We start from the raw sequence: 21,215 nt of genomic DNA, 5'->3' as shown, positions 1-21,215 counted from the left end.
GAATTGTGAGTTCAAGCCTCATATTGGGTGTGGAGATTACTTAAAAATAAAAAAATCTTTAAAAGAAAATACAAAGGATATCTACCCAAAACCTGCACATAGATGTTTGTAGCAGCTTTATTAATATTTTCCAAAACTTGGAAGCAATTAAGATGTATTCTAGTATGCAAATGGATAAATAAACCGTGGTACATCTAGGTAACAGAATATTATTCAACACTAAAGAGAAATGAGCTATCAAAGCATGAAAAGACATGGAAGAAACTTAAATGCATATTACTAAGTGAAAGAAGCCAATCTGAAAAGGTTATATACTGTATTATTCCAACTATATGACACTGTAGAAAAGGCCAAACTATGGAGACAGTAAAAATATCAGTGGTTGCTAGGGGTTGGAGAAAGGAAGAATGAATAGTTGGCACACAGAGGATTTTTAGGGCAGTGAAACTATTCGTTAGCATTTAGTTGAAATGCATGCTCTGATTCGGTAGGTCTGGATTGGAGCCTGAGATTCTGCATTTCTAACTCCCCCTTCGTCCTGAAGACTACACCTTCTATATCAAGATTTTAGAGCTTAAACTGAACCATTTTTCCATTTTTGCACGTCACTTGACAAGCTTCTTTTGCAGTGTTTTTGTACTCCTTGAAATGCAAACCAGCTGTTTCCACTTTTTTTTTTTTAATCTCTCAATTCCCACAGTCGCCGGTTGAGGAAAATCTTAAACCGTGGTAGAGGAGTAGGGAAAACCGCAAAAACCAGGAGAGGATGAGCGAGGTGCGGAACCTAAAAATGAGAGGAAAGCAGGAACTGAAGAAGCGGAGGAGGGATTTTAAAGTTGGACGAAAGCCGGCTAGGTTTTCAGGGCGGACCGGAAAGAGTCCAAAGAAGTCTCTGCACCATGGCGGGTCCTGTCAGCTTGCGAGAGCTTCTAATGGGCGCTTCATCCTGGACCGGCTCTGAAAGTCCCGAGGGGTCCCCTACAGAGGGCGGAGGGAGCGTGGCTGGTGGACCCGAGCCTCCTTGGCGAGAGGATGAGATCTGCGTGGTAGGAATCTTCGGCAAGACGGCTCTGCGACTGAATTCCGAGAAGTTCTCACTTGTGAATACGGTTTGCGACCGACAGGTCTTTCCCCTCTTTCGCCACCAAGATCCTGGGGACTCAGGGCCTGGAATCAGGACCGAGGCTGGCGCCGTCGGGGAGGCTGGTGGAGCCGGAGACACTGGGGCTGGGGCTGGGGCGGGGGATTCAGTTCGGGGAGGTGTAGCTACCGCTGAAGGGAACCGAACTGAGCCAGGCTCCCAGGACTACAGTCTTCTGCAGGCCTATTACAATCAAGAAAGCAAAGTTCTTTATCTTCTTCTCACTTCCATCTGTGACAATTCCCAGCTTCTGCGGGCTTGTCGTGCCCTTCAGAGTGGGGAAGCAGGAGGTGGCCTCTCTTTACCTCATGCAGAAGCGCACGAGTTCTGGAAGCACCAAGAGAAGCTGCAGTGTCTCAGTCTCCTTTACCTTTTCTCCGTTTGTCACATCCTGCTTCTGGTCCATCCCACTTGCTCTTTTGACATCACGTATGATCGAGTATTCAGAGCCCTTGATGGACTGAGACAGAAGGTACTGCCCCTCCTCAAAACAGCCATTAAGGATTGTCCGGTTGGCAAAGACTGGAAATTAAACTGCCGACCTTGCCCTCCTAGACTCCTTTTCCTCTTTCAACTCAATGGAGCCCTCAAAGTGGAACCCCCTCGGAGCCAAGACCCAACTCATCCAGACAAGCCCAAGAAACATTCTCCCAAAAGGAGACTGCAGCATGCCCTGGAGGACCAGATCTATAGAATCTTTAGGAAGAGTCGCGTCTTAACTAATCAGAGTATCAATTGCCTCTTTACTGTGCCTGCCAACCAAGCTTTTGTGTACATAGTTCCCGGAAGCCAAGAGGAGGACCCAGTAGGCATGTTGCTGGACCAACTTAGGAGTCATTGTACTGTGAAGGACCCAGAATCTTTGCTGGTGCCTGCACCCCTTTCTGGGCCCAGGCGATACCAGGTGATGAGGCAGCATAGCCGACAGCAGCTTTCTTTTCACATTGACAGCAGCAGTTCCAGTTCTTCAGGGCAGCTAGTGGATTTCACTCTTCGGGAGTTTCTATGGCAGCATGTGGAGTTAGTCCTAAGCAAGAAAGGTTTTGATGACAGTGTGGGCAGGAACCCACAGCCTTCCCATTTTGAACTTCCCACTTATCAGAAGTGGATCTCAGCAGCTTCAAAACTGTATGAAGTAGCTATAGATGGGAAAGAGGAGGACCTGGGATCTCCTACTGGGGAGCTAACATCTAAGATTTTAAGCAGTATTAAAGTCTTGGAAGGGTTTTTGGATATTGACACCAAATTCTCAGAAAACCGGTGCCAAAAAGCTTTACCCATGGCCCATAGTGCCTATCAGTCAAACTTGCCTCATAACTACACAATGACTGTCCATAAGAATCAGCTTGCCCAGGCTCTTCGAGTATACAGTCAACATGCTAGGGGTCCAGCCTTTCACAAGTATGCCATGCAGTTACATGAGGACTGCTACAAGTTTTGGAGCAATGGCCATCAGCTCTGTGAGGAAAGGAGTTTAACTGATCAACACTGTGTACATAAGTTTCACTCATTACCTAAATCAGGTAGCTAAAATTTTCTCAGCATTTTGAAATCAAAACTGAGCTGTGTTTTTATTCTTTTTTTTTTAAAGATTATTATTATTATTTTATTTATTTTTGTAAGTAATCTCTATGCCTAATGTGGGGCTCAAACACACAACCCCAAGATGAAGAGTCGCATACTCTATTGACTGAGCCAGCCAGGTGCCATTTATTCTTGTTTTAAGAGAGGCTTTTCACTATGTATTGATAATTATAAAAAGCCCCACAGAAATTTAGTTGAATCAAATTTAAGTTTTATCTCCTGTTGTAAAAAGAAAATAACAACTATGACTACTAATTATTTTCTTGTATTTAAAGGATGATCCATAGGGGATTATTAAATTAGAATTATTAAAGAGTATAAAGTTTCAGAAATTTCATATTAACATTTTTATTTTGGAGTTTTTGTTGAACTAAAATGAATTCATTGAAAATGTAAGGTCACCATGATGATGATAAAATGTACTTAGAACCCCTAAACATCTTTAAAAAAAAAAAAAAGAAAAGAAACCCTAAACATCTAAAACTTTAGATTGAAAATGTGTATCATTTTAAGAATTTTCAGTGCTTCTTCTGTTATGTGTATATACTCAAGGTTTTGTGTTTTTGGTGTTTGTTTGTTTTTGTAATCTCATTTCCAAAGTACTGTTTGGAGAAATTTTGGGGTTAGATGCAATAGAATATAAAATAACTTTGACTCTGCATTGTGTGTGTGAAATTAACAGTAAGTGTTATGTTTTCCAGGAGAAAAGCCAGAGGCTGATAGAAATCCTCCTGTGCTGTATCACAACAGCCGAGCTCGATCTACTGGTGCCTGTAACTGTGGAAGGAAACAAGCACCTCGAGATGATCCCTTTGATATCAAGGCAGCTAACTATGACTTTTATCAGGTAGACTCTGATTTTTTCATCTTCCTCCCTTTTTTCTTTCTTTCTTTCTTTTTTTCTTTCTTTCTTTCTTTCTTTCTTTCTTTCTTTCTTTCTTCCTTCCTTCCTTCCTTTCTTCCTTTCTTCCTTTCTTTTTTTTTTTTTAACTACCATCTAAGTAAAAGTACATATTTTCAGAAGCAAAATATTTAGAAAAGTAGGGGCACCTGGGAGGCTTCTCAGTTAAGCATCTGGCTCTTGATTTCAGCTCAGGTCATGATCCCATGGTTTATGAGATCAAGCCCCGCAACAGGGTCTACGCTGACAGAGTTGAGCCTGCTTAGGATCCTCTCTCTCCTCTCTCTCCTCTCTCTCTGCCTCTCCCCCCTCTCTCTCTGCCTCTCCCCCACTCACACTCGCTCTCTCCCTCTCAAAATAAATAAATAAACATTTTTAAAAATTTTAATTAAAAAAAGTTTTTTAAGTTTATTTATTTTGAGGGAGAGAGCATGAGTGGGGGGAGAAGCAGAGAGAGGGGCGAGAAAGAATCCCAAGCAGGTTCCATGCTTTCAGCACAGAGCCCAATGCGGCTGTTCGATCTCACCAACTGTGGGATCATGACCTGAGCCAAAACCAAGAGTCAGACGCTTAACTGACTGAGCAACCCAGGCTCCTCAAATAAATAAACATTTTTATTTTAATGTTAGAAAAAAATCTAGAAAAGTAAATGTGACTTGAGTGTGATATAGACAAGGGAAAGTTCTTTGTATGAACTTATTTGCTTACCCATTAATTTTTTTTTTAATGTTTATTTATTTTTGAGAGAGACAGGGACAGCATGAGCAGGGGAAGGGCAGAGAGAGAGGAAGACACAGAATCTGAAGCAGGCTCCAGGCTCTGAGCCATCAGCACAGAGCCTGACGCAGGGCTCAGGCTCACAAATGGTGAGATTGTGACCTGAGCCGAAGTCAGACGCTTAACCGACTGAGCCACCTAGGCACCCCTTACCCATTAATTGTTAATCTTGCTTTTTAGAGTGAAGAATCTGTTATTTTAAATGAAAAGGTCACAGAGTTGTTTTGTTTTGTTTCTTCCTCCATAGCTTCTGGAAGAAAAATGTTGTGGAAAATTGGATCATATCAATTTCCCAGTATTTGAACCAAGTACTCCAGATCCTGCTCCTGCCAAAAATGAATCTTCTCCTGCCCCTCCAGATGCAGATGCTGATAAACTTAAAGAAAAAGAACCTCAAACCCAAGGAGAGAGCACAAGCCTGAGTTTAGCTTTGAGTTTAGGCCAGTCCACAGATAGTTTAGGTACCTATCCAGCTGATCCACAAGCAGGAGGAGATAATCCAGAAGTTCATGGTCAAGGAGAAGTAAAAACTGAGAAGAGACCAAACTTGGTTGATAGACAGGCATCCACAGTTGAGTATCTCCCAGGCATGCTACATTCAAATTGCCCTAAAGGTCTACTACCCAAATTCTCCAGCTGGTCATTGGTTAAATTAGGCCCTGCTAAGTCTTATAACTTTCATACAGGTTTAGACCAACAAGGCTTCATTCCAGGAACAAACTATCTTATGCCTTGGGACATTGTCATCAGGACTAGAGCTGAAGATGAAGGAGACTTAGACACAAATTCTTGGCCTGCTCCAAATAAAGCTATTCCTGGAAAGAGAAGTGCAGTAGTAATGGGAAGAGGAAGACGGAGAGATGACATAGCTCGAGCATTTGTGGGCTTTGAATATGAAGACTCTAGAGGTCGGAGGTTTATGTGTTCAGGACCTGACAAAGTAATGAAAGTAATGGGAAGTGGGCCAAAGGAGTCCGCTTTAAAAGCCCTGAATAGTGATATGCCCTTATATATTCTGTCATCATCTCAGGGTAGAGGGCTAAAACCACATTATGCTCAACTTATGAGGCTTTTTGTTGTAGTTCCTGATGCTCCTTTGCAGATAATACTAATGCCCCAGGTAAGAAATATGACCCTTTTCTGTTTTCAGACAAAAAATGCTGATGCTTGTTTTGATTGTTTTTTAAAAAGTGCAGGATAATATCTAATATTTCATTAAACAGGTCTTAATCTTAATTACCTTTTATACCTAATCTAGTTCTTGAAAAATAAATTGCGGGTGTATTTCTCAGTTCACACCATCAATTCACATTGTTTAGTTCAAAGGCAGAACTTGAAGTTAAAAATCTGTAGGAAAAAAAAAAAGAAAAATCTGTAGAAAAATTGGATAATATTTGAGACTCAATAATGTAATTTTGGATATGATTAGTTTACCTATTACCTACTTAATCTTATATGCTCTTTGAACTTACTGTTTGTTTAGGCACTTATCTTTCAGGTATTTCTTAAGGAAAAATGCAAAAATAAGTATATTGCCTTTACTTTTCAGGTTCAACCAGGCCCACCACCATGTCCAGTATTCTACCCAGAAAAACAAGAAATCACTCTTCCACCAGATGGCCTCTGGGTTTTGAGATTTCCTTATGCATATGTGACTGAGAGAGGACCTTGTTTCCCTCCTAAGGAAAACGTGCAGTTAATGAGTTACAAGGTGCTCCGTGGAGTTCTTAAAGCAGTAACACAATAAGTGTTTTATAGCCAGTTCCATCTTTTTTTTTTAATTAAAAAAATATTTTTTTTCTAATGTTTATTTATTTTTGAAGGAGAGACAGACAGTGTGGGGAGGGGAGGGCAGAGAGAGAGGGAGACACAGAATCTGAAGCAGGCTCCAGGCTCTGAGTCAATACAGAGCCTGATGTGGGCCTTGAACCCAACCCGTGAGATCATGACCTGAGCCGAAGTCGATGCTCAACTGACTAAGCCACGCAGGTGCCCCTATAGCTGGTTCCATTTTAAGGCTGATGTTTGATTTTGCTGTGTATGGGTTTGGTTTTTTTTTCATTTTGTTTCTTTGTTTTTGTTTTGGTACGTGTATGCTGTGTTTCCTTAAATACAGAATGTGCTTTGGTTACAGGAGTTCAGTATTGATACAATAGTTCCACTCTTTCATGATGTTATTGATATTTATTGTAAATGGGCCTGTACCTTCTTAATAAACATTGGTTCTTGCAGGAAAGGACATAAATATCTGGTTGATACCTTTGGGTTTTTTTTTTTTGTTTCTGTTTCACTGTCCATAATAAAACATGTTTCTATCATAACTGAATGTTGCCTAATCATGTTGAACCAAAATTTTGTTTTGGTTAAAAAATGATGTTTTAGCTGGGATTTTCCTTAAGATGCTGCTTCTGAAATTATTTTCAAAACAAGATGATCCAGTAGGTTATCTGGCAAAAGTATGAGGATTAATTGCAAAAAAAGCCCTATTGTTTGGCTCACAATTCTAGTACCTGAGTCAAATTGTTTTGTTTTTGCCATTTTATTCCTGGACTGATGTGATAGCATATTTTAAAGGAATGCTATCTGAACTAATACTTTTTTTTAAGGCTTTATTATTTTTTTAAGTTTATTTATTTATTTTGAGAGAGAAAGAGTGAGAGCAAAAGAAAGAGAGGAGGAGGAGGAGGAGGAGGAGGAGGAGGAGGAGGAGGAGGAGGAGAGAGAGAGAATCCCAAACAGACTCTATGCTGCCAGCTTGGAGCCTGATATGGGGCTTGAACCCACAAAACATCAGATCATGATGTGAGCTGAAACCAAGAGTTGGCTGCTTAACCAACTGAGCTACTCAGGCGCACTAAGGCCTTTTTTCTTTTTTTTTTAAGTAATCTCTACACACAGCCTGGGGCTTGAACTCACAACCCCGAGATCAGAATTGCTTACTCTACCAACTGAGCCAGGTGCCCCTGAAGTAAAACTTTTTAATCCAAAATATTAATACACATTAATAGGGTAAAGGGTAAAGACCCTTTAAAAAGTTACCCAGGGGAGCGCCTGGGTGGCTCAGTCGGTTGGGCGGCCGACTTCAGCTCAGGTCATGATCTCACAGCTCGTGAGTTCGAGCCCCGCATCGGGCTCTGTGCTGACAGCTCAGAGCCTGGAGCCTGTTTTGGATTCTGTGTCTCCCTCTCTCTGACCCTCCGCCGTTCATGCTCTGTCTCTCTCTGTCTCAAAAATAAATAAACGTTAAAAAAAAAAAATTAAAAAAAAATAAAAAGTTACCCTGTAAGAATTTCTGTATGTGAAACAACCACTAAATGATAGAGAGCCTATCAATCTATGGTTAACTTTCACCAGCGTCAACATGATGCTAATTTATCACCAATTAAATAAATACACGGAATAAGTGAATACACCAAAATTGTAGTGTAATTGATTATATTTTCCTGGAAACATTGATTTTGAAATACTGGGTAAAAAGAATTGGAGATTTTAGTCTCAATACGTATGAAATACAGCATTTGCTTAATACATCTTGCTACCAACGTAAAGCAGTTATTTAGATTTTGATGTTAGGGGAGAAAATGTAATAGCCAATTTAGAACTGTGACTATATTTTTATGCCAATTTTATTATAGTTCAATTAAGAGAAGGAGTCTGTGAGGGTGGCCCAGTCAGTTAAGCATCTGACTTTGACTCAGGCCATGATTTTGTGGTCTGTGCTGACAGCTCAGAGACTGAAGTCAGCTTCAGATTCTGTGTCTCTCTCTCTGCCCCTCCTCCTCTCACGCTCTTCTCTCAAAAAAATAACATTAAAAAAAATTTTTTTAAAGGAGAATGTGAGCCAATATGAAAATTAACCTACATTTTTCTTGCATCCCATCTTTATTTTTCATCCTTTTAATTTATAATTCCTTGTATATCAGTTTTAACAATCACAATTGCTTTTGTATTAAGCATGGTTCTTGGTTGGTTTTATTAAATAGGCTACTGCATTTGGAAATATAACTAGATTGCTCTGTAGGACCTGTATTAATAATGGTTTTGTTTTTTTAGTAGCATCTAAGACTTGAATAACAAGTTGTATAAACTGGTAGATTAAAGAAACCGTAACAAAGTAGTTTGTAAGAAAAATTAGGTGTCAAAAGAGCAAACTCGTGCCTTTTCTTTCCTTTGTTTCTTTGATGTCATTCTATATGGAAAAACTTTATATTCCTGCTTAAATTAGTGATTTTCCTTAATGATTTTTGATTGCAGAAGCCACCCTAATTTGAACTTCTGAAACAAACTTTGTATGCTATTACTATTTATAGCCTGCTTAAAAAACAGTTGCAGAACTTCTGCATGTTTGTTTTTATCCATAAATTGGCTCATAGAGTGTTGCATTAGAGAAATGTGGACTATGCAGTTTGTATCGCTTACTGCTTTTCTCATTACTGATACAAACCTTAGTCAGCAAACTTCAAAAATGATGATTTTATTAAAGAAATTATGTTTCTTCTGTAGCAGCTCTTGCTGCTTTGTCCTTTGCTTAGCAGATGTTTCTTTTTTTATGGAAATATAAGCAGATGATTCAAATTTTTTGATTTAAAAAAAATTTTTTTTAATGTTTATTTTTGAGAGAGAGAGAAAGAAAGCTCGAGTGGGGGGGGCGCAGAAGAAAGGGAGACAGAATCTGAAGCAGGCTCGAGGCTCTGAGCTCTCAGCACAGAGCCTGACACAAGTGTCAGGGGGGCTTGAACTCACAGATGGCAAGATCATGACCTGAGCTGGAGTCAGATACTTAAACAGCTGAGCTACCCAGTTGCCCTGAAATTGATTTTTGAAAAAAATTTTTAATGTTTATTTTATTTTTGAGAGAGAGACACACACAACGAATCTGAAGCAGGCTCCAGGCTCCTAGCTGTCAGCACAGAGCCTGCCGTGGGGCTGGAACCCACAAACCAGAGATCATGACCTGAGCCAAAGTCCCACGCTTAACCAGCTGAACCACCCAGGTGCCCCTAAGTTGTTTCGTCTTTGTTTTTGTTTTTTTTTTTTTAAAGAATCACTAGGTCAGGAGGGACTTCACAGGATATCCTGTGATGTTCTATGAAAAGTTGCATAGAATTTTAGGAAGTAAATTATATTTTATTCAAGGAGTGCTTATTATTTAAAGAACTAATATGATAAATCTTTCTGTCATGTGTATTATGTTATTCTGATTTTTTAAAATGGCTTCACATGTTGGATTAAAGTTAGGTTCCTCTGTACTACTTAAACAGGAAATCTGTATCTTAGTTGAAAAGCAAACAAGTTCCAAGAAAAAGCAAAACAAAGAAATTAGAAAAGTGGGACTAGGAAAGCCTGATTTACAAGAATAAAATAGCTACTCTTTATTGAATGGCACACAATAATAGCTATTTATGAATATCCACTTGTTAGGATATTACTACATGTTTTGTCTACATTGCCTCTAATCCTCAAAATATTGCAAGATAAATATTACCCCTATTTTATAGACCAAGAAATTGAAGGTTGAAGTGGTTAAATAATTTGTTCAAGGTCACATACCTAGGGAGTAGCAAAGTCAGAATTTAAATTGAGAACTCTAATTTTAAAGCTGTGCTCTTCCTTTTCAAAAAAATATAAGAATGAAAACTGCCAATTCCTCCAACTGAATATATGACTCTGGTCTTAAGACATATGAATGGGTGAGTTTTTAATGTCAGAAAAACATTTGGCATGATACCACCAAAGCTTCGTAGTTTCTTTTAAGACTATGAATCTTGATTCTGTCTAAAACTGTACTGAATCTTTAAAAGAGAAAGAGAGAGACAGAGTGTGAGCAGGGGAGGAGCAGAGAGAGAGACACACACAGAATCTGAAGCAGACTCCAGGCTCTGAGCTGTCAGCACAGAGCCCGATGCGGGGCTCGAACCCATGGACCACGAGATCATGACCTGAGCTGAAGTTGGACACTTAACCAACTGAGCCACCCAGACGCCCGAGTCTTTATATTACACCATCTTTTGTTCCAGATTTTCTCCTGTATAAAATAGTACTATAGTAAACTGAAGCAAAAAAAAGAAAAAAAAGAAAAAGAAAAAGAAAAAATCTACCACTTAAGAAACCTCGACAATTTACTTAATTCTTGAGTATTGTTTTCTCTAAAATGAAAAAGATAATTATTATTTATCACAATGGATATTTGTGAGGAGTATTAGAGGGGCACATACATAAATTTTTTTAAATGTTTATTTATTTTTGAGAGAGAGAGAGAGAGACAGAGCGTGAGTGGGGGAGGGGCAGAGAGAGAAGGAGACACAGGTCCAAAGCAGGCTCCAGGCTCCCAGCTGTCTGCACAGAGCCTGAACAGGGGGCTCAAACCCATAAGCGGTGAGATCATGACCTGAACTGAAGTCTGACGCTCAACTGACTGAGCCACCCAGGCGCTCTGGCACATAAATATTGTTGATAATAACTATAATTTATCTTGAATTTACTTTTTAAAGGTATACCATAATTCTAATAGTTTTGGAGATGGTGAATAAATTTTGGTTAGTTTTAGTCCTACCTTTTATAATCAGGTAAACAGTGCCTAGTGCCTGCAAAACACTGCAGTAAGCACCATGATGTATAGCAGTTTTGTAGACTTGATTTGTACCTTTCCTCTTGTATCTTTCTGTGGTTTATTTATTCATTTATTTACTTATTTTAGTGTTTATTTATTTTGAGAGAGAGAAAGCATGAGGGAGGGGCAGAGAGAGAGACAGAAAGAGAGGGAGAGAGAGAATCCCAAGCAGACTCTGTGCTATCAGCCTGACCCAGGGCTCAATCCCATGAACCCTGAGATCATGACCTGAGCCAAAATCAAGAGCTGGAAGCTTAACCAACTGAGCCACCCAGGCGCCCTAAAAATCATTTTCTACTTGAATAGGTATAAGACAAATTTCTAAGGTGTAAATTATATCCTCTGCTTCCTTTTTATTCCACTCTTAGAGGACTATGTTACAACAGTTGATTATTACTCCCTTTTTCCTACTAAGTTATATGTACAGTACTTGAATTTCCAGTGATTTTTATCTTTGATTTTATCCTAGCTGTTTTCTCAATATAAAAGTAAGACTACCTAATTTATAATCCCATTTAAAACATTTTTTGTTTCGTTTTTGAATATATCTTAGATGTTTTTGTAAAACCAGTATGCAGTCACTATATCCCTTATTTTAAAAATGTTTAAAGGTAAGAATAAATTACTTGAAATTCTGTTGCTCTGCTAGTACTCTGTCAACCACTTGCAACATTTTAGTGAATATCCTTCTAGGCATCTCTATGCATTTATGCACATGCAAATATGTATTCAATTTTAAATAATTGCAGAGTACATCTTCTTTTGTAATGTACTTTTTTTCACTCAACAACATGTGGCAGCCATTTTTCCTGTCAATAAATGAAAGTATGTCATTAATGGCTGCATCATTTTCCCAAATGATTTACAGTCTGTCTTTTATTATTTGATATTTAGGTCTTTCTGACTTAGGGCTCCTACAAACAATGATGGAACATCATGATGCATTCATACCCTGTTTAATAATACTTGTGAAGTTTTCTTTGCAGAATAAACTGTTAGACCTTGGATTGTTGGGGCAAGGGATATACACATTTTGCATTTTGATACATATTGCTAAATTGCCCTACAGAAAGTTGAACCATGTTCTAGCCTAGTATCACATTCCCATTGTCATAGCTGGGAATCTTGACGGCAGTCTACCAATCTAATCACTAGTTTTCTTATTTTGAATAGTATCACAACGTAATTTATGGGTTCCTTCAGAACTCGGGTAAATGCCTTCTGATCCCAGTGATATATATTCCTAGGCAATTGCATCTGCTATCTAGTGCACTAATGATTTGGGCAGTGCAATTGGAAATGGGATTGAAATGACAACCTAAGGAATCATTCATTAATCTTTTATTTTTCGGAAGATCAATACTATCTTCTCCAACCAACCCCTTGAAGTGAATTAAGATTGGTGACCTTTACCCTCCCCCGTTCATGCTCTGTCTCTCTCTGTCCCAAAAATAAATAAAAACGTTGAAAAAAAAATTAAAAAAATAAATAAATAAAAAGGGGCGCCTGGGTGGCACAGTCGGTTAAGCATCTGACTTCAGCCAGGTCACGATCTCACGGTCCGTGAGTTTGAGCCCTGCGTCAGGCTCTGGGCTGATGGCTCAGAGCCTGGAGCCTGTTTCCGATTCTGTGTCTCCCTCTCTCTCTGCCCCTCCCTCGTTCATGCTCTGTCTCTCTCTGTCCCAAAAATAAATAAAAACGTTGAAAAAAAAAAAAAAAGATTGGTGACCTTTATAACGTCAGTCACTAGGTGTGTAGTCTTAGGCAAACTACTTAACCTCTACAGACATCAGTTTTTTTCTTTATGATGAAACAGGTCAGCGATTTCTGATATGCTTTATTTTTTAACATTTTCTCCCCTATGACAACTGATTGTACTAATTTCCATTCTTTTTTTAAGTTTATTTAATTATTTTGAGTGAGTGAGAGAGAGAGAGCAAGGGAGAGGGGCAGAGAGAGAGGGACAGAGAAAATCCCAAGTTGAAATCAAGAGTCAGACATTTAACCAACTGAGCCATCCAGGCACCCCTTCCATTCTTGATTTAAATAATGTCTTATTAACTTTGGTGTCTCTTGTAAATTTGACTCCTTTATCCTGAAAGACATCTCTGGTCATATTGGTGCAATTTTTTTTTAAAAAGAGGTTTTTCTATTATTATTGCTTGCCTGTTCTTTAATTAATTTTAGTTTTCTTGGGCCTCCAATGAAGTATATGTGGTCCTGCTTGGCTACTTATTTTGATATTTCTATGTACTTTTCCTAAATTTTTTGGTAATATTTTAGAGAAAACTATTTTTACTTCTGACATAATGCTTTACATATACAGGATACTTTCAATGCTTTCATTTTACTTCATTAGATCCTCAAAATGCCCCTGTGAAGTTAGATACTACTATCCTCATTTTACAGATGTAGAAACTGAGGCTTAAACTAAATAATATGCCCAAAGTCAGTCAGCTATGCCCAAAGTCACTCAGCTTGCAAATGGTATAGCTATGTATATGGGTTTTAAGTCCAGAGCTCTAGCTACTAAGCCATAGGTAACTCTATACTTGAAGGTTAAATATTCTTAGTTACATATTTTTTCCAGAAAATATTTATCATATACATGGGTCTATAGTCATCAAAAATAGTAATAATCGAATTTAGAGAAAAGTTGCTTTCAGGTGAGATTATGCAAATATATATATGCAACCAGTGTATATTCTCTGTAGGATAGAATTTGGCAGCCCTAAGTACTCCCCTTAATTCTTAACAAGGCAGTATTTTTCAACTCATGAATTTCCTTAAAGTGTTTTAATTATATGTATAGTGGGAAAGGAGGGGCAGAAAGAGAGGGAGACAGAGAATCCTAAGCAGGCTCCATACTGTCAGTGTGGAGCCGTATGCGTGGCCCAAACCCATGAAACCCCGAGATCATGACCTGAGCCGAAGCCAGGAGTCAGAAGCTCAACCAACTGAGCTCAACCCAGGCACTCCTAAAATGTTTTAACTTAAAAAGTGTGGTTATATTTGGAAATTTTTATACTTCGTTCTTTTTTTTCCATAAAGGCTTTATCACGTCTCAGGATATTTTGATATTACATCAAGAAATAGGGGCACCGAGGTGGCTCAGTCGGTTAAGCCTCTGACTTTGGCTCAGGTCATGTTCTCAAGGTTCGTGGTTCGAGCCCCTCGACAGGCTCTGTGCTTCCAGCTCAGAGCCTGGAGACTGCTTCCGATTCTGTGTCTCCCTCTCTGGCTCTCCCCAGCTCACCCTGTCTCACTCTCTCTCTCAAAAATAAGTATTTTAAAAAGTTAAAAAAAAAAAAAAAAGGAATAGACTAGTGTGGTGGTAAACTGATGCAGAAATCTTTTTTTCAGCTACAGTTCTGAGCCAACTAGACCCCACTCAGGTTTGACTCTAAGACTGTGATCAACTTGACCTTCACTGCCCTCCGGCATGAGGCCACAGACCTTTGTCCCACATTTTCCTTATATAAACCTGGAAGTATGGGTGAGAGGAAAACTAGTTGGGCCTTCTGGAATTGAGTTTCCTGTCTTTGTAAAACTTTTAAGTAATAACCTATAACCTTGTCAACATTGTCTTATTGTGAATAGACTTGCAAGTCAACAAATATTTCTTGACTGCCTATCCTGTATAAAGCATGGGGACTGCATATTCAGTGAAATGAGAGGAGTCTGTCCCTCAAATATTTGACTGATAAACTAGTACGTCTTATGTAAGTGTGACCATAGGGAAAGCTCTATCTCGGCTGGATAAATAGGTGAGTTTATTATGTATTTTAGCAAGCTTTAACTCCTCCATTGGTTAACAGTTCTTTGCACTTCCTAGAGTAGGGGCTAAGATGTGTCCTGGAAACTTTCCTTTTTTGATGCGTATTTTCTAATTATGTCAGGCCTTCCTGAAGGCTATCTTTGACTAGCCTTTTCGGCATGAGTGATGGCAAAGACACTGGCAGGTTTCCAAGCTTTCGCCTCAGTTTGGAGCTTTTCTGAAGTGCTCTGGGTCTACCACAGAGCTAGGTGACAAATACTACCGGACTCTGCAGGCTCCTACCCAGCAGCCGGAGCGCGCCTGCGTACCGCAGCCCCTTTGTTGCTCAGGCGCTGGGGTCCGGCTGCGCCTGCGTGGAGGGCTGGCGCCTCCAAGTGCGCTGCACCGCTGGCACCGGCTGGGGGCGAGCAGACCTCGAGCAGCTGCCGCCGCCGCCGCAGCCGTTGCGACCGCCGCAGCGGAGTTCAGAGGGCCCGGAGGTGGGAGACTTCCCACACGGTGGCCGAAATGTCGTCCACCGCGGCTTTTTACCTTCTCTCCACCCTAGGAGGGTACTTGGTGACCTCATTCTTGTTGCTCAAATACCCGACCTTGCTGCACCCGAGAAAGAAGCAGCGATTCCTCAGTAAACACATCTCTCACCGTGGAGGTGAGAGGGGTCCCCAGATCCCGATGGCGGAGGTGGGGGAGGCTCTTTTCCCCACTAGAGCTTAGGGTCCTTTGGAGCTCCGCAAAAGGCAGGCGGGTGGAAATACGTGAGAGTTTGAGGAAGAATGGGGTGTGTGAAAGAGGGTTTTCTGGAGGTGAAGGCGATGTGACGGGGAGGTCTTCTGAGGAAAGATAAGGGGTCTTTAGACCAAGGTGGGGGATCTCTCGAGTGCAGCGGTGTCAGGGATTCTGTGAAGGAGGAAGGACTAGGGTGAGAATTAAGGGCAGATGGAGCGTTTCTCGGCAGATGGAAGGATGATCGCAAGGTCCCTTCCTATCAGCGAGGCACCAGGAGGGTGGGGGGAGCGCCGGGCAGAGCCAGGGGTACCCAGCTGGGGCACCTGAATGGACTGCTCTGAGCGGAACCAGTGGCTGAGCTTGTAGGGAGATCCGGGGCGACATGCTTCAAGGTTTGAGGAACTGCGTGAACCTGGACCGTGCTGCAGCCAGTTGTCTGCAGTCCTTGGGGCTGGTCCCACCCCTACCCCCGTCTCAGAGCACTGATAATTAAGAAAAGAGGGAAACCGAGTCACTGACCTGGGGACACTTCCCAAGGTCACAATTCGAGCTTGGGCTGGACTGGGACAGAAACTGGAGCATCCTGGTTCCCAAGGCTGCAAGCCTTCCACCAGTTTTGGGTTTTTTTGTTTTTGTTGGTTTTTTTTTTAGCCCCACCCTGCACCTCAGCAATGACACCTGGATTTCCTAAAGACGAAAAGATGATGTCGTTTATGATAGGACTGTATTTGTTTAAAGAAAAAGAAGTTGTTTCTTGGAAAAGTATCTTACAAAGGAGCCTAGATAGTCCACCCTGTAGTTTACCAAACAGCAGGCCAAATCTTTGCTTCTTCGTTATTGTAGAATAATGTGTCTTTATTTCATTTCAAGCATGATGTGTAAAATGTTGTGAAATTGGATTAAGTCAATTAATTTTAACTGTTAAGAGCTGAATGTTAAACTAGGTTAAAACTGCTTGGAATTTACAGTCTAATAACTTGAAATGGTAAATTCTAGGAGTTTACAGTCTAAAACTTGATGTAGTATCATAACACCTTTTTTAACAAGAATTGGCCAGGAATACAGTTTTAAATACCACAGAAATACATTACCATTCTTCTGTATAATCTGAACAATTTTATGTTAAAAACAGTTCTAAAGAATGACTTCAATAGTTATGCTAGTCTCCTTACTCATGAAAAGCATCAGAGGTTTTAAGCGCTCACCAGCAAAATGCCATGTTATTGCTTATTTGGTTTATCTGTGTTTTAATTAGATACATAGTTAAACTATAGGATGACATGACCACTAATGTACCTTCACTCATTAAAACCCCAAACCAGCTTTTAGTGTTTAAATTGTTGCCGTAGAAGCAATTTTCAATGGTAGTAGTCCTTTTATTTTGGAGATAGGCAGTACACATACTACAGTTGTGTTTACTGATATAATTTTTTAAAATAGTTGCTTGTTCTCTTTTAAGTTTGTGTATGTATGTATGTATGTATGTATGTATGTATGTATGTATGTATGTATGTAATTTCTACACCCAATGTGAGACCTGAACTCATGACAGCAAGATCAAGAGTTGCACCCTCTTCTGACTGAGCCAGCCAGGTACACCATGTTTACTGATTAAAAAAAAAAAAAAAAAAAAAAAAGGAAACTGTGCTTATTAAAAACCCAAACCAAAAACAAAACTAGATCCTCTAAAAAGCTATCTAAACTGTCATTATGGATGGTCTAAATTTTATTTTAGAATACATGTTAATCTTTGAATTTTTGTGACATTCTACAGGTGAAAAAAATCAGTACTCTATTGAGGTTAAAATGTGCTAGATGAGCAAAACCAGTATCAAAACCAGGATAAGCTGGATTTCCAATGCTCATTTACTGTTGGAAATACTTTAAAAATATTTTTCTCTAGATATTAAGTCATTTCAGTTATTTAAATTTCACCCTTTATATAGAATTTTCCATTCGTTATATGTAAATATGGCATCAGTATTTGTATATTCAAAGACATATAGCTGAAACTGTCATGAGAATCTTGTTAAATATCTGCAGACTTTAATCTGTTTGCTTATATGACGGTTCTAACGCAATGTGGTAAGTTCCTGTGTTGTTAGTGCTTTTGTTGAGTATGTGCACCAAGTAATACAATTGAATCTAGAGTGAATAGAGGAGATATTTACTAAAAAATACTTTGTAACTCAAGATACTAAATTTCTGGAAAATAATAGACGAGGAAGGAGTCCTCTCCTTGCTTACTCTGAAATTTTGTCTTGGACACTGCTAATAGCTATCACTAGTCTCCTTGTGTGTATTACTAACATTTGGGCTAATTCTCTCTTACCCTAACTTCAAATACCTGATATTTCATGTAAACTAGATGTATGACCATTCCAAGATTGAAACATTGATCAAGGGGCACCTGGGTGGCTCAGTCAGTTAAGCATCCAACTATTGGTTTCAGCTCAGGTCATAATCTCATGGTTAGTTAGTTCCAGCCCCGCATCGGGCTCTGCACTTACGGTTTGGAGCCTGCTTGGGATTCTCTCTCTCTCTCTCTCTCTCTCTCTCTCTCTCTCTCTCTCTCCCTCCCACCCTCCCTCCCTCCTTCCCTGTCCCTCTCTCCCTGTCCCTCCCCACTCGTTCTCTCTCTCAAAGTTAAATAAAAACATTGATCAAAATATGTGTACAAAGTATATACACCGTGATTGCCATACCTTGAAACCCTTAATGTGTTCTATGTTGTTTGCTGTAAAAGCATTATCACCTGGGTCAGATTCTGAATTTATACCACTAGTTAGCTTTGGGAAGAAGACTTAGTTTCCTTATTTACAAATGGGGACCGTTTGCTTTGCTTGTCTTTAGTTTGTTAGGAGGATTAGGTATATAAAATGTACTTGGGGCACCTGGGTGGCTCATTTGGTTAAGCTGCCAGCTCTTGATTTCGGCTCAGGTCACGATCTCATGGTTGGTGAGTTCGAGTTCTGCATCAGACACTGTGCTGATGATGCAGAGCCTGCTTGGGATCCTCTCTCTCCCTGTCTCTCTAACCCGCCCCTGGCCCTGCGCGCTCATTCTGTCTCTTTCTGTCTCTGTCTCTCTCTCAAAAGTAAATAAATAAACTTAAAAAAAATTAAAAATAAATAAAATGCACTTTGAAAACTGTGAAATTGTTTAGAAATACCAATACGGATACGAGAGATCCACATATGTATTTTGCAGTAACTGAGTTGATTGGGAAGGAATAAACTCACCCTATACTTATGTTTTCAAAGTTTTAGTGAACATACTGCCTTTTACTAAGATTGATTGTCCTTGAAAGAGGAAATTAAGGTTTCAAAAATTAAATGCTATAGGCTTATTTTATTCTTGCCTCTTTAAAGCATACATTGTATTACATTATATTGTAATAGGATATGTTAATACATCTGGTTTCTTTTCTAGACTGAGTTCTTCAAGGGCAGGTTTCAGATTTTATTAGTGCTTCTGTCTCTCACTTCTAGTACAGATTTTAACACAATCAAAATAATAGCTTATTGTTTGCTAATTATCTACTGCATGCTAAATCCCTCCCATGTGTTTACTAAATTTTTGACCAAAGAACACCTTTTATAACTACAATGTATTGATGAAAAACCAATAAGATCAAAGATACACCCTTCGGATTAAATGGAGAGCAAGAAATACTCTCAAAGTTCATTTTCTTAATTTCTCCATAAAAATATGAATTTTATTAATGTTCTTTGCAATTGCATAAGTAACTCGTTCATTGTAGAAAATTTGGAAAATTTAGAAATGAAAAAAGAAAAAATAATTCCTCAGACTTTACTATCAAAACACAATCTCTGTTAACATTTTGAAGTATATCCTTTAAATACATGTTTTCTGAATCATAATGTATTTACATTTATTTCAGATGCCGACTGAGTTGGATAGAGATATGATTGTAGGAAAGTAGGGAGATAACTTGCTTTAATACTCCTTAATCTATCTCTGTGAGTCAACTGAATTAAGCAACAGCCCGTTTTAAAAAGTCTATTTATTATGGTTCAATGGCCAGATAATTTAAAAAAAAAAAATGACCAACCCATCAAATCTCCACCTTCCTAATCTTTTACCCTTGATCTTGAGGCAGAGTACTGTCACTATCTGGGTATCCTGCCACAGAATGATTTGGCAAGTGATTAGTTTGCCCTTGGGCACTTGCTGCTGCTGGGTCCTAAACTTTAATTGGTTGTTCAAGGAAGAAATTGAAGCATGGATTTGAGTCTCAAAAGTGTCGTTGGAAATAGCATTCTGGTCGTGCCTGGGTGGCTTAGTTGGTTAAGAGTCTCACTTCAGGGGGCACTTAGGTGGCTCAGTCTGTTAAGCCTCCAACTTCGGTTCAGGTTATGATATCATGGTTCACGAGTTTGAGCCCTGCGTTGGGCTCTGTGCTGACAGCTTGGATTCCGTGTCTCCTTCTCTCTCTCCCCATACCACCCCCCCCATCACACTGTATCTCTCTCTCTATCAAAAATAAATAAACATTTTAAAAAATGAAATTATTCAGTAAATCAAAGAACAAAGTAAGTTCCTTCTCCATTTCTGAATTCATTTGTTCATTCAACATTTACAGTTCACCTTGGAAACAGTATATATATGACTTACATAAGAGCATAAAGAGCTTGTAAGGACTAGAGATGGCATATACTAAGAGCATTTCTCAATAGGGGTTCCCTGGAACACTGCAGAACTGTTTCTGTATCTCAAGGATACAAAACTAGTGTACAAAAAAAACTAGTGAAATATGTATTTACAGGTATAAGAAAAATTAAACACAGCAATAGCACAAAAGCATAAGATATTCAAATCTGTATATTGATATTCAAATTGTATATTGATAGGCAGCATTTGCCAACTAACTACCACATGTATGCTCTCTTTAATTATAAGTGGTTTTTGTTGTGTATCTCGTCATAATTTCAATAATTTTCCTTTTTTTATTTAAACATTTTTAATGTTTATTTCTGAGACAGAGAGAGAGAGAGAGAGAGAGAGAATGGGGGAGGGGCAGAGAGAGAGGGAGACACTGAATCTGAAGCAGGCTCAAGGTTGTCAGCATAGAGTCCTTCTCGGGGCTTGAGCTCACGGACCTCGAGATCATGACTTGAGCCGAAGTCGGATGCTCAACCGACTGAGCCAACCAGTAACCAATAATTTTTCTATAATGATATTTTTTATATTTAATTTTTCTAAATCTGAATACAATTTAAGATATATATATGTAAGATATATATCTTAAGATATATATAATAGATAAATATCTTAAATTGTTAAGATATATATAATATATATATCTTAAATTGTATTCAGATTTAGAAAAATTAAATATAAAAAATATCATTATAGAAAATTTGGTATTGTATTCAGATCATTCAGCCATTGCCAATAATAAGTATATTTTAGTTTGCTTTGTTAAACAAGAAAGTACTATTAAGTAAATGATAAATGACTCCATTATTAATAAGGCATCAGTAGGAATGAGTGAGCCAGTTGAGTAAATGAGTGAGAAAGAAGTTCTTGTTGAAAGGGCACCTGGCTGGCTTAGTTAAAACATACGACTCTTGATCTCGGGGTTGTGAGTTCAAGCCCCATGTTGGGTGTAGATTACTAAAAAAATAAACTTCAAAAAACAAAAACAAAACCAAAAAACACCTCATTGAAAGGT

At 39.0% G+C, this 21,215-nt stretch overlaps 2 protein-coding genes across 3 annotated transcripts in view; both read left to right on the top strand.

Annotated features, from left to right (window-relative positions):
* Positions 1-876: 876 nt before the first annotated feature.
* On the top strand, positions 877-6,261 carry SMG8 (SMG8 nonsense mediated mRNA decay factor). The gene is made up of 4 exons (XM_040496970.1): positions 877-2,664; positions 3,427-3,572; positions 4,651-5,523; positions 5,953-6,261. Exons 1-4 carry the CDS (start codon positions 900-902, stop codon positions 6,148-6,150), a joined length of 2,982 nt encoding a protein of 993 aa, XP_040352904.1. The 5' UTR covers positions 877-899; the 3' UTR covers positions 6,151-6,261.
* Positions 6,262-15,176: 8,915 nt separating this feature from the next.
* The window catches only part of GDPD1 (glycerophosphodiester phosphodiesterase domain containing 1), a 51,204-nt gene continuing 45,165 nt past the window's right edge, over positions 15,177-21,215 (top strand). The window contains exon 1 of one of the 2 annotated variants that reach the window (XR_005797437.1): positions 15,177-15,440. Coding sequence is in view for 1 of the 2 variants with exons in the window: in XM_040496969.1 (XP_040352903.1) it covers positions 15,299-15,440 (142 nt within the window). In the remaining variant the exon portion in view is untranslated. The remainder of the gene's footprint in view (positions 15,441-21,215) is intronic. The other variant, XM_040496969.1, reaches the window with a different exon arrangement.

Source organism: Herpailurus yagouaroundi, unplaced genomic scaffold, assembly GCF_014898765.1.
Source record: "Herpailurus yagouaroundi ecotype Mexico unplaced genomic scaffold, PumYag 189, whole genome shotgun sequence".
Classification (NCBI taxonomy): domain Eukaryota; kingdom Metazoa; phylum Chordata; class Mammalia; order Carnivora; family Felidae; genus Herpailurus; species Herpailurus yagouaroundi.
The sequence above is the reverse complement of the archived record's forward strand: the minus strand, read 5'-3'. Positions and strand labels throughout refer to the sequence as shown.